The sequence below is a fragment of the Diplotaxodon limnothrissa genome, linkage group LG19, assembly GCF_057381915.1.
Source record: "Diplotaxodon limnothrissa isolate DT_005_m linkage group LG19, D_limnothrissa_male_GT1.1, whole genome shotgun sequence".
NCBI classification, from domain to species: Eukaryota; Metazoa; Chordata; class Actinopteri; order Cichliformes; family Cichlidae; genus Diplotaxodon; species Diplotaxodon limnothrissa.
Window position 1 is genome coordinate 19,760,509 of NC_140614.1, and position 12,775 is coordinate 19,773,283.

At 38.9% G+C, this 12,775-nt stretch overlaps 2 protein-coding genes across 2 annotated transcripts; one reads left to right on the plus strand and one right to left on the minus strand.

The window, feature by feature from the left end:
• The first annotated feature begins 421 nt into the window (after positions 1-421).
• vti1b (vesicle transport through interaction with t-SNAREs 1B) lies at positions 422-3,943 on the plus strand. The gene is made up of 6 exons (XM_085342921.1): positions 422-635; positions 732-790; positions 1,643-1,837; positions 2,281-2,454; positions 3,032-3,093; positions 3,253-3,943. Exons 1-6 carry the CDS (start codon positions 527-529, stop codon positions 3,344-3,346), a joined length of 693 nt encoding a protein of 230 aa, XP_085199047.1. The 5' UTR covers positions 422-526; the 3' UTR covers positions 3,347-3,943.
• Positions 3,944-5,069: 1,126 nt separating this feature from the next.
• arg2 (arginase 2) lies at positions 5,070-10,405 on the minus strand. Its single transcript, XM_085342920.1, has 8 exons — positions 10,019-10,405; positions 9,850-9,922; positions 7,166-7,340; positions 6,882-7,041; positions 6,651-6,745; positions 6,454-6,558; positions 6,173-6,309; positions 5,070-6,061 (listed from the first exon to the last, which is right to left on the minus strand). Exons 1-8 carry the CDS (start codon positions 10,136-10,138, stop codon positions 5,874-5,876), a joined length of 1,053 nt encoding a protein of 350 aa, XP_085199046.1. The 5' UTR covers positions 10,139-10,405; the 3' UTR covers positions 5,070-5,873.
• Between the last annotated feature and the right edge of the window lie 2,370 nt (positions 10,406-12,775).

Consider the following 12,775-nt stretch of genomic DNA (forward strand, 5'->3'; position numbering starts at 1 on the left):
GACAGGCTATTTATACATTCAAAATAGATCTGTACTTTAAAATTTGTTATAGACGCTTACTATGAGGAAATTTCTCCATCTTCAACAAGGGGAACTCTGAATCCATGTAGTTTCATTAACAGAATAAACACAAACATTTCCCAAGTAGCTCGGTTTAAAAACTACATTTCCCAGAAAGCCCTATTAACGTCGTCTCTGTAGCGCCGGAATGAAATAATCATTAAATAATTATCCAGGTTATTTTAAAACACGCTTTTCACAACATTTCACTATTTTGTTTTAAATTCCTACATAATTGTGTTTTTTAAAATATTTTTTCAATTTCATATCTAGTAAAAATAATGACATTTTAGTACGTTTGCGTTTTGTTCCGGAGTTACGACGGTCAGTCGAAAGCCATCCGGAAGAAGAATCCCGAGAATCTGATTATCGTCATAGCAAAACTAGATACCTAAACTTGTGATCATAAAAAGTGTTGTATTTTACAATAAAAGACAAAAATAATTTCACAAGAAAGGACATTTAAATGACATGCAAAATGTCGTCGGAGGAATTCGAGAAGTTGCACGAAATGTACCGATCGTTGTACGAGGAGCTGAAGCTGATGCCAGATAAGGCTCAGAAATCTCACGGAGGTAATTGCTTGCTCATAAAGCCCAGATCAAAATAACTACGCCTTAGAATGTAAGTTATGTGCTTTTTAAGTAACACTTGTACTGTCACTCCTGCAGAGGAGAGGAAGAGGCTGGTGAGGACCTTCGATGAGAGACATGGGGAGGCTGAAGAAGTGGTGAGCTGTTTATCTTTTTCCCCATTACAGCTAGCTAAAGTTCACTTGACTACTAGCTATGACATTTTCATGTGAATACACTTAAATTGAGCTTGAAATGAACTTTTTAAGAAAATTTCCACCAGGGAAATAGTGAATTATCAAAATAATACACGCGTTTGTTGTGCAAATAACACTTGTTCAATACAAAATGGAAACATAGTGTACGTTTTACCCCCCAAAAGGAATTTTTCGCTTGTCCAGTCTTTCTGGTAACCACAGTGCATTTCAAGTAAAACAGTGAAGTTAAAAAAAACAACTTTTATTCTTTTCATTTTGTTGACACAAACCTTTTATAATTGTTATTCCATCTTTTAACATCAACATATTTTAAGTAGTCATTTAAGAATTATGCACTGCAAATTATGTCCCACAACATATGTGCAAACCTATTACCAATACCTGTTTAACCTGGAAAAGGACGGGACAATGAGTGACATGGGAATGATGATGTTTCATGATTGAGTCTTGTGCTAGCACCAGCGTTGGATATTTACTTATACATATTTTGTTTTTTTCCTCCAAGATTCTGACCTTGTTACCTATATTATTAAAATCTGAGTGGTGTTTCTAATATGTTGGCCATCACGTGTATAAGAATAAAATCGAAATAGAAGAACCTCTAATTAAATTTAGTATTCTAAGTATGCCCCATTTTTAACTGTGCATGAATTCAAATGTCACTCAAATGTTCTGGCTTACGAAGGTTAAGCCTAAACTAGTAAATAAATTGATAATATATGCTTGTTTCTATAGAGTAAGATCCTTTTCTGTCTTTTTCTCAAACAATAACATTTTCTTGTCTTTCTCCAGTTACAAGGAATGGAAGAGGAGCTGCGCGTTGCCCCTCCGTCCTATCGAAATTCAATGAGCACAAAACTGCGTATGTACCGGCGAGACCTCGGCAAGCTTCAGAGGGACATGAAAAACTCAGCACCTGGCTTTGGCTCCTCGTACAACACAGTGCCAGGAAATCATGGCATCTACTCTTCACAAAATCAGCACAGTGTGAGTTAGGGGCTTTGGGGTGCTTGGGTTTGCTGTTGCAGACGTGTGACAGGCCCCGTCACGCGTCTGTTTCGATGCACAAAACATTATTTTATGTTGCTGCTGTTATGTCAAACTGCATTTCTAGGGTAAGATTTTTTCTGGGTGTGTGTTGTTTTTTTTTCTTCCTCTTTTTGCTGAAGAATATCAGTGCGCTGTAACATAAGAAAAAATGCAAATAGGAGACACACAAATCAAGAAAACATCTTCATCAATTTGAAACCAAATCCTCTGAACTTATTAAGGCTTATTTTTCAGCAGCACTTACAGATCCAGACTGTATTAGACTGAGAAAAATGTCAACCCTGTTTCCTAGTGATCGTTGTGGATGTCTATGTAACTGTATTTCCAGAATAAATCTGCTTAAACTTGGTTTCATTTGTCCCTTTTCCCCATCTTTGCAGACACACCTGCAGTCCCAGAGAGCATTGCTTCTTCAAGGTACGGATGCTCTAAATAACGCCAGCCAGAGTATTGAGCGCAGCCAGCGCATCGCTGCTGAGACGGAGCAAATTGGCACAGATATCATCGAGGAGTTGGGAGAACAAAGGGAACAGCTGGATCGAAGCAGAAACAGAGTGAGCTGAGAATCATTATTACGCTTGTATTCTTGTGCTGTGCAAAAGTCTTTAGCCACCTGTGATGTCTATTTGTCACTGACCTATGAATCGTTTAAGCTTAAAAAGGCACCTAAATCAAATGATGAACCAGTGTTGATGTGTCTACACGTGACAACTTATCACAAAAACACATTATTAGTTTCTAATTTTTTAGTTAAATATGGAAAAATGCCAAATATAACACAGTTCAACAGGCATAAAATAGTATTTTTGCACTAAAAATGTGATTTCCAAAGAGCTACTAGCTGTCAGCTTGACATATCTCACTATCCTGTGCAGTCCTTAAAAATTTTAATGTAACTAAAACTTTAAATATTAACTTCCAAGCTCATTAGCATTTTAAAAACTCTGTTTTTACCTTATGTGCTGTATTTTCATGCATGTTTGCACGTTTTAATAAGTCGATGCATATATTTCTTTCCTTCCTACAAAACTATAAAGAAACGAATAGTGGCTCAAGACTTTGGCACAGGACTGTATGATGACCTGAGATTAGTAGGTTTGTTAAAACTCTTCTGTTTTGTTGTTTTTGTAGCTTGCGAATACTGGAGAGAACCTGAGTCGTAGTAGAAAAATTCTTCGTGCCATGTCAAGGCGGTAAGTGCACCCTACAAAGACGTCTTACACCACAGCAGTTCCTTATTTTTTTGTGTGCGTCTCATGATCCTGATGATTGGGGTCTCTTTTAAATGTTCTTGGAACATTTGAGCACATTGAGTGTAAGCATCTTATTGTTGCTTCTTTTCTGTCTTACAGGCTGGTGACAAACAAGTTGCTACTGGGCATCATCATTTTAATGGAACTGGCCATTCTGGGTGCTGTGATTTACCTGAAGTTTTTCCGAAAATGAGCAGACTTACGTTTAAGTTGTGGATCCAGGGCAAACTCAGACTCTGTCTCTACTGACTATCCAGTAGCAATAATAACACTGTCCTGCTGTTTTCAGCTATCTGTGTCTGTGATGGCAATGAAGGCCTGAACTCTGACAGGGCATTCTGTCCATTATTTGATGTGAATGGCAATTTGCCAACTTGCTAATGGACCAAACCTACAGAAGCTCTTTGAACTTAGATTTGCACTGTCACTTGATGCCATTGATGTCCTGCAGGATGATGATCTGGACTTGTCTGCTGGCTGTTACAGATCCCATGGATGATTCTTTGTAGCATCTTAGCTGAGTCAGAAAACAAGCTAATTGAGTCCACATGTCTCTCTGGGTGAAAGCACTTGTGAAATGTGACTGAAAGTTCTAGAAAGCTATGAGTCTCAGATTAGGTTACAAAACTGCTCAAATTCAACTGCTGATGTATGAATATCTTTTACAATATGATGAAAAAGCACCTAACAAAATACTTTCTTTTCTGTGTTTAAGTGGTTGTGTGCTTAAAAAAAAGACTTAAGTTTTAAATGAGATATATCAGTGAAATAAATTAATGCAATGTCTTAATACAGTTCATGCAAAATTACTGTACGATTCAAAAATCACTGTTATAAATAGGTTTTTGGTTTCCGATTTGATGTCTTTTGCAACATTAAAGTTGATCTTTAACCTCAGTTTGCATCTGATATTTTTAAGGAAGGAAGCCAAACAGTTAAGAAAAATACTCTGTGGAAGCCCTGATCAGGTAATAAAGGGTAAACAGTACCTGTTACCATAGAGTTGATTCTCAAATAACTGACCATATGGTGATTTCCAGTGGTGTTAAGGGAAACGGTACACCTGCTGCAATGTTTTTCTATTCCATCATGCCCGCCTGGTGTGTTCTAGAGTATACAAACAAGTTTGGTGACCTGGTTATGTATGACAGGGACATTGTAGAAAGAAGGAAATATAATTTTAATGTGTTAAAATATTACCTTCGAATTTCTTTAAATCCTTTCCATCTTCTTAAGCACAAAGGGAACATTCTAGGGTTTTATAACCTAATTTAAAATAAATCTCTTTCAATAAAAAGCCAGGATGCTGTATAAAATACAAATGCGAACAGAATGCAGTGATTTAGTTAAAAAATAATACTCAGATAACTTTTCCATTTTTTTCCGTGCTCACATGTGTCCAACAACGAAATATGGCAAATATTTTCAGTGTGACATGTTTGGATTGCAGGCTGGCTGGTTTAGCACTTTCGAGTAGGTACGGATACATATGCTACTGTCATACATACAGGGTGTGTTTGGGTATGGTCTTTCTGAAATACGAAAGATCTTACCCGAAAAATACTATGTTCCTGTGCTACTTTTTTTTAAAGAATTAATATGACTAATATCTTTGGTAAATCCCCAGCTTGGTGGGGAAATGTAATGATTTCTATTTAATCATTCTATTTCACAGTGGGGCGTGTTGACTACTCTTCCAGTCCAATGTACACCATAGAAGAGTAACCATGAGGTTCAGGTTTAGGTTAATTAACGTGACATGTGGTAGGCATTCATGTTCATCCTCAAGGTGATTCTTTGGTTCTTCATTTATTGCATTCATCAATTAAAGCAATATATTACTTTGATCACAAAATAATGAGGAGATAAGACACACGTAGAAACAAACAAAAAATTTTAATCATATTAAAGGAAGACCAAAATAGAAGCTCTTTGTTACAAGGACAATAGTCATTCAGTAGCCAAATTAAACTAAACATAGATAACAAGCCATACTTTAGTTCACGCATAATGATTCAAATAGTTATTACTTTTTCCAGGGATGCTGAAATAGTGGTGCACAAATCACTATAGTCCATGTATTGATTCACAGTAAAAATACAAAAGTAAACTCTAAAGAAAATACAGTAACTACAACTATCACAGAAGTGATAGCATACTTCTAGTTTTAACTAACTGGCACAGCCACAAAACAGTCTAAAGTAGACTGTGAACTTCAATCGTCCATACTCAATACTTTTTGTACCGCTGATGCACGCTAATTCTCTCATAAACCAAACATGATAGATACTTGGCAGCTGTGGCAACGCACACCTAAGATTAACCACCCACCCATCATTTCTTAGCCACTTATTGGAGGTTTGCAGTGTGCTATCAGAGATAGCCAGACAAGTTATTACACATAATAATAATAATAATAATAATAATAAAATAAGTTAGTATTGCTGTATCCCCAATAGCTGTATTGGTGTCTAAATTCTGTCAAAGACGTTTCTCAGCATTATCAATATGAAGAAAGATTATGCAAAGCCCTTTCGTAGTTTCATGAATCCCGACATAATTTAGCTTTCAAAGTGAAAGACCAAGCAGCAGAAAAATAGGGGAAAAAAAAGCTTTAAACTGTCACCTTTCAAATAGATATAGTCTTTGCAGTATTGTATTTAAATCTGTGGAATGGTCAGGGATGACAGTGTTGAAGTCCATAGCTTTGCTTCATGCCCTTAGAGGCGAAGCTCTGTGTCGTTTTTCCCAGGGGGAATTTCGTCCATGGATGTGTGAGCGCCTTCTCTCGTCTGTCCCAGTGATGATGCAATGACATCAACTGCTAACGTGGCAGTAGCCTCCACAGCTTCAGGACTTGCCCCAAGGTCAGGATTTACTTCTACCATGTCCATGACTGACAGCAGACCTGCACACCAAGATGATGACAAGTTAGATTCAAAAGCCAGACAGTCAAAGACCTTTAAGAAATCTAGAAAAGACCAAAGGAAATGAAAGCCATAACTGTAGTGATCTGTACCTGTGTTATGAATTTCCTCTGCGATGTAGATTCCCTCTCTGTAGGTCAGACCTCCATTTACCGGTGTTCCTGTGGCGGGAGCGAGAGACGGGTCGAATGCATCGATGTCAAAGCTCAAGTGTATTGGTCGTTGTTTTCTGTCAGGATGGTAATAAAATTCAACATCTCAGTTCAAACATCTATAACTGTTTTTTGTATAAATTAAAAATTGAAAAATTAAGAACATTTTTAGTGTTATCATTTTAAAATCTATTATAATCACAATCTATTAATAATAATACCTTGCCAGAAGATGGTCGAAAGTGACTTCCATGACCCTTTGGATGCCTAGTCTGTCGATATCTCTCATGGTGAAATACTGGATACCGAAGCTCTTGAGGAATTGGCTGCAATGCACAATTTTAAAACACATCAAGACCTATGTTTCAGAGTGCACCCCAGTTTCGTTTACTAAAACGTTTTAAATCTAAGTACTTACTACTCCCCAGGGTCAACATCCCGCAGTCCAATGTACACCAGGTCTCTTGAGCTGAGAAATGGCTTAGTCCAGGAGAACCCAGGGATATCTGGCATCTGGTGAGTGAAAAGAGGTTGTTTAATATGTCATACAGGATACTAAAAAAGCAATAATACTTTTTTAAATTAACAGAATCCCTTTTGTAAGTAGTTTTTAAATATATCTTTAGTGAAGCTGAATGTTTTTCCTCACCTTGTCTTGCAGCTCTTTGAGCATGAATGCCACAGGTTGGCCATGGAGGTTTCCTGAAGGGGAGGTCATAGGGGTATTGATATCTGCATGAGCATCAACCCAGATAAGGCACAGGTCAGGACTATGCTGGGCATGGCCGCTCACTGATCCAACAGCAAGGCTATAACAGATGTAGAGCAGCTTTAAAGATATCTGTGCAATGGATTCATAATATTAATACAAACACTGGACTTGTTGTACAGAGTAGGCTATCTTGTAGTATTGCCAATATTTTCTGTTCCTACCTGTGATCACCTCCCAGCATAAGAAGAGTGTGGCCAGCACTGACAGCATTCCTCACTGCTGCAGACAGCTTTTTATTTGCTGCACCCACAGTCCGCGGGAACTTTACATCCATGTAGGGCTCATCCTCCTCCAGGTGTTGGAAGTTCAGATCCCCAAAGTCATGGACAGAAAAGTCTAAAAACACAACAACAAACATCCATACATTTAAACTACTTTGCGCTGTGTCACATTTGCTGCAGTTTAAAATGACTCATTGAACGGGAGTGCACTATTTTCTCAGGAAATCTGAACAAAGGAACTGGTAACCTGACGGCTTCAAACAGCCTGAGGATTTGTAATTAGCAGACGTGGTATGTGCAGGTGTCAGTTAGGCAGCCTACATAATCCGTAGCTCCCGTGACTTAACATGCGTTTGTCTGACCTTGCACTCTCATGGGTTTGAGTCATTCAATGCCAGTGGAACTAGTGACGGAGCACTTTCCATTAGTCTTGTTTCCCACATCGGGTCAGGTTTCAGTGACTGTAGTTTGCCTTATACTACGTGGTTGCAGAAGATTTAAAAGTTTAGATATAGACAGCGAAGTAAACAAGTGAAGTGTTTCACCATATTAGGGTTCATCCAGCTATATGAGCCTTGATGGTAGTGTAGTATTACTCTGCTGATCCAAGGGTGACCAATGCGGTTCATGACCATTCGTAGACAGGACAGGAATAGCCCTTGTTTGATGCAACAGTGAGCATCTCTTGCAAGACAATTCATAAGTTTGTCAAAGGGATGAGCTTTTAAATTTTAAATGCAAGATTACAAGCGCTATTATTCATATGTAAAGGCATGTTAAATGTTTATAAATGCCAGTGATTATTGGTTTGATTATATCTATATATTTTTAATTTAAACAATTTGTACAAATTGACAGGAAAGTGTGAAGATGTAAGAGTACATGGCAGCTACTTCTCTTAGTGTTTGGTTTCATGTGTCCTCCTCTGTTAGTGACATAGCAGCTAGATCTTATTTCATTGCTGCCAATTTGGCCACCAGGGAATTGATTCCTGGCCAACATTTTACATTAGATTACATATATTCAGGTTTTATTTTACTTTTTATAAACCACCTTGTGATAAACATCAAGGTTGTTACTATAAAACTTACAACAGTATCTTTGAGATTCAGCAACGTAAGAACAAACTGATGAGTGTGTGTATATATATACACTCATTTGATACAGTTCAAGGTATTTTGGACAATATAGTCATTATGTAATTGTGCAGATCCACTTAGTGGCCATACAGAAACTGAAAGTAAGCCAGTGACGCACTGTATAGTGTATGTGTAACACAAAGGGAGCGCTCTTCCCTTTGCACAACATGTTTACACCCCATGAGCTGATGTGTGGAACAGAACAAACTGGATTACCTGGGTAGTTAGGTAAGGGAAGTTAGGAAGTTACAACCTAAAGGCCTGCATTAAGCTGCCATTGTCACACACCTTCATTGGTTTTTCTGTTATATTTATAGAGGCAGGAGCAGTTTGTGGTGCAAATGGGGATTCTGGTGAGCTAGGAAGTATCACGACAGCAGATTTCCATTTCATGTTACTTTTTGGGCAAAATTTCAAGACATTACTTTGGACATTTTGAGTATATTTATTAAGCATAAAACAGATTAATTTGAACTACCTTTACTACAATAATTAATGGAGGCCATCATGATTTACATTGTGTTTGTTCCATGCACAATATTAATCTACATTAACCTGATCACTCCAAAGGTAATTAACTATGTCTGGATCACAGATAGAATTTAAGTACCCTGGGATAGCTGTGACCTTATCATGGCCTGTTAAGAACTGGCAGGCCCTCCTCTCTTTATTCATGAATCCTTAGTGGAATTTCAATAACAATGGCACTTCGCTGACATGCGCACAGAGGGGGTTCTTTTCACCTGCTGTGCCTTTCACGTTAAAGGTACCACTTCTTTTCACACCGGACTGCGTGGGAGTTTTCATTTGGACCACATAAAAAGTAAAAGTGTCTGTCACTGCAGTGACGAGATAATGGAAATAACACCGTCATCTTCATTCTGGGCTCTTACGAGCATGTGCCAGAACGGCGGTGGGGGGTTGGGGGCAAGAATGAATGAGCAATAGGTGTAATTTCTCACGAGAAGAGCGAGACGCCGGCGTGCCATGTTGACAGTTATCACAATGTCCGCCTGTATTGTCTCGTCTTTCCGTCCTATGCATGAGTTTGTAGCCATTATACAATAACATTTCGACGAGGATTAACATCAAACATCGGAGAGGATGTTCGAGGTTTCTCTCTTTGACTGGCTTTAATATGGCATTAAACATGCACAAATATACATTCGGGAGCCTATAAATAAGTCTAGTTTTACATCCTATTTTATTACACGACGTTTTATCCTGTAAAACTAATGACGAAAGCCTCAAACTGGACTCGCGCGTAAATCACTTTGTTCTCCGAAACATGTGCACCAAATCTCTCTCATTGGTTACATATCATTTGTTTATATTTACTTTCTCCCGATTATGTAACAGACTGACTGACGACCGAGCGCTGAAGATATGTCTGTCTAAAAGTCTGCCGGGTTAAGCTGCAGGTTACACCCACCGACAAGTTACATAACCCAGCACCACCGGCAGCTCCAAGATTACGACACTTACCAAAATTTGAAAGCCTCTCCATGAGCCCCGCATCCCTGATGACTTTAGGGCCATGCTCCACACCTCTCTTTTTCTGTAGGGAAGAAAACATGGGAGTTGTTAAACTGTTAAAGATGATAGGCTCTTTAAAAGTAATGATAATATTAAAAAAAAAACCTCAATATCTTACTTGTCCTTTTGAAAACGGAGCGCCAAGCACGGCCACCGAATGAGCTCTGCTTTGCTGGTAAGTATGGTTGAAATGACGGGAAGAGTGGGAAAGACAGGAAAGTGCTCCTCTCAAAGCCATTCTCGGAAATTAAAAGTCGCCCCGGTCACAATGAAACCGACTCGGAGTCTGACGAAAGCTCAGTGAGATGTTGCGCCCGAGGATGCTGAATGTGTCGTTGGTGCAGGAGAGGCGGTCTTTATGACTCGTCAATCTACTGAATATTTATGAGACTGTGACTCCGACAACGAATACGAAGAGATCTCCTCTTAATTCAGTCATAAAATTAAAAAAAAAAAACTCTGCCACCTACCATAAAAAGCGTAATTTCTTTTAAGCGTTTGCAATGTGTTATGAGCTTTTATTACCGAGGCAAGTCTTGATATATATACAGCGTCTGACGTCAGGTTGAATGACACACCTTCGTAGTAGCCAATAGCAACTATGGAAGGAAGTGGGTTCGCTTTTAGGCGTGTCCTGGAAACTGATGTGGGCCAAGGGTGTTTTGTGAAATGTTGGGACGCACTGCTGCAGTGTCATCAAAGTGGAAATTTCCACAGACGCAGCGTAGTGTAATGATACGCTTGTTTACATTAAACGCTCTTGACCGAGGTGTTTGTCCACGCGTGTTCTAAAGCTCCTGCCAAAACATATCCCACTTGATTTCTGGCCAACATAAAAACATGTTATTATCTGGGTTAGTGTATTATTACGGGGTTTATCTTTCACCACCGCAAGAAATTTCACACTGTAAAGCAATAACAGAATCTCAAGTGCAAGTTATCATAGGCAATTAACTGAAAGTAAAATGGACTTAAACAGCAAAGATTTCTAATAAATATAACGAGCGATTGTTTTATTATTTATGTGTATTTACTTGATGAATTGCAGTTAGTTTATAATTATAATTTTATTTTACAAGTAAAGGAACACAGTGCTTCGCGGACTTACTCTGTTTCCTGTCGTTAACGTGAAACTGCGGTTTATTACTGTTAATTCGTTGTTGTAGTCTTGTCAAGCTATGATGAATCCACTATATTTTATCTTTATGTACTCGGATTTTCTTCCAAGCACGATGCACGGCGTTCAGCTGAAATTATTTACATCACAGGCAACACAAAGATAGCTCGGAATCATTAACATGGGCTATTGTGGGTACAAAGTAGTGCATTTCTAAACTTCAAGCCTAATTGCAAATCCTAACCCTAATCCTCACCTTAACGCACTGAGCGGTTCTAGGCGAATCAAGTGCAAGTTTTTCTTCTGACGTCATTAGCCCACCTCAGATGCATGACTGTGGCATGACTCAGTGAACAAAAATGAACATACTGTACTACGAAACAGAGGTTAATATTAAGGTAACTTCGTGATTAACCCTGTGGTGTCTGTACTATGAAGGAGGTTCACGTCTTAACAGGGTATATCACTATGGTAACTAATGAGCAAGTATGAAATCCCTGCCTACTTCCCAGTCAAGTTTGCAGAAAATTGCCTCACCATTCTTGGTCCCTTTTACTTTCCACACACAGATGTGTGTGGAAAGTAATAAATTTTCACTAGCGTCTAATTTTTTTGCGTCCAAGATAACTTGATCCTATGATCCTAAAGCATATATTTGTACTTGCAGACCGTAGGGTACATAAAATTTGGACGCAGACACCCAGGCTAGAGCTGGGGTAATATAAACTAAACTGTCATTTAATAAAATACTCGATTGTGAACCATTAGATTCTCTTGTTGTAATATCGCTGTCTGTTAACTCGAATAGATGGACAGCTTTCTTAACGGGCTTTAAACAAGCTTAATTTTATTAATACGGTAGCTCCGCATTCAGATAGTACAGGGTGGGCCATTTATACACCGTAATAAAATGGGAATGGTTGGTGATATTAAAGTCCTGTTTGTGGCACATTAGCATATGTGAGGGGGCAAACTCCTCAAGATGGGTGGTGACCATGGTGGCCATTTAGAAGTCGGCCATCTTTGATACAAGAGGGCCATGTGACACATCAGAATTATTGGTAATGTCACAAGAAAAACAATGGTGTGCTTGGTTTCAAAGTAACTTTATTCTTTCATGAGTTATTTACAAGTTTCTCTTTGTTCACAGCCATTGACATGTCGAAGAGGTTAACACGTGAGGAGCGGACCGAACTTGGGTTGATATCTGGTGAACGCAGTAACCGGGTCATTGCAGCAGATTTCAATGCAAGACACCCTACAAGACCACCTATCTCCCATGCTACAGTTAGCAAACTGCTTGCTAAGTTTCGTGAAACTGGTTCAGTGTTGGATTTGCCAAAATGTGGACGCAAGAAAACTGTCACTAATGAAGAAACATCAGTGGCTGTCCTAGCTTCATTCAGCAAGAGCCCACAGCGTAGCACTCGCCGCATGTCACTGGAAAGTGGCATTAGTCAAACATCCTTTCGGTGGATATTAGCTACTCACAAATGGCACCCTCACAAACTCCAGCTACTGCAGCATCTCAACGAGGATGACCCAGATCGGCGCACAGAATTTGCAGAATGGGCAAAACAAAAATTGGAACAGGACCCTCAGTTCACGCAAAAGATTTTGTTCAGTGATGAGGCAAACTTTTATGTGAATGGGGAAGTTAACAAACAAAACCACCGCTATTGGCCTGACACTAACCCACATTGGATGGATCCCTCCAAGACTGTTGGAACAACAAAAGTGATGGTTTGGTGTGGTATA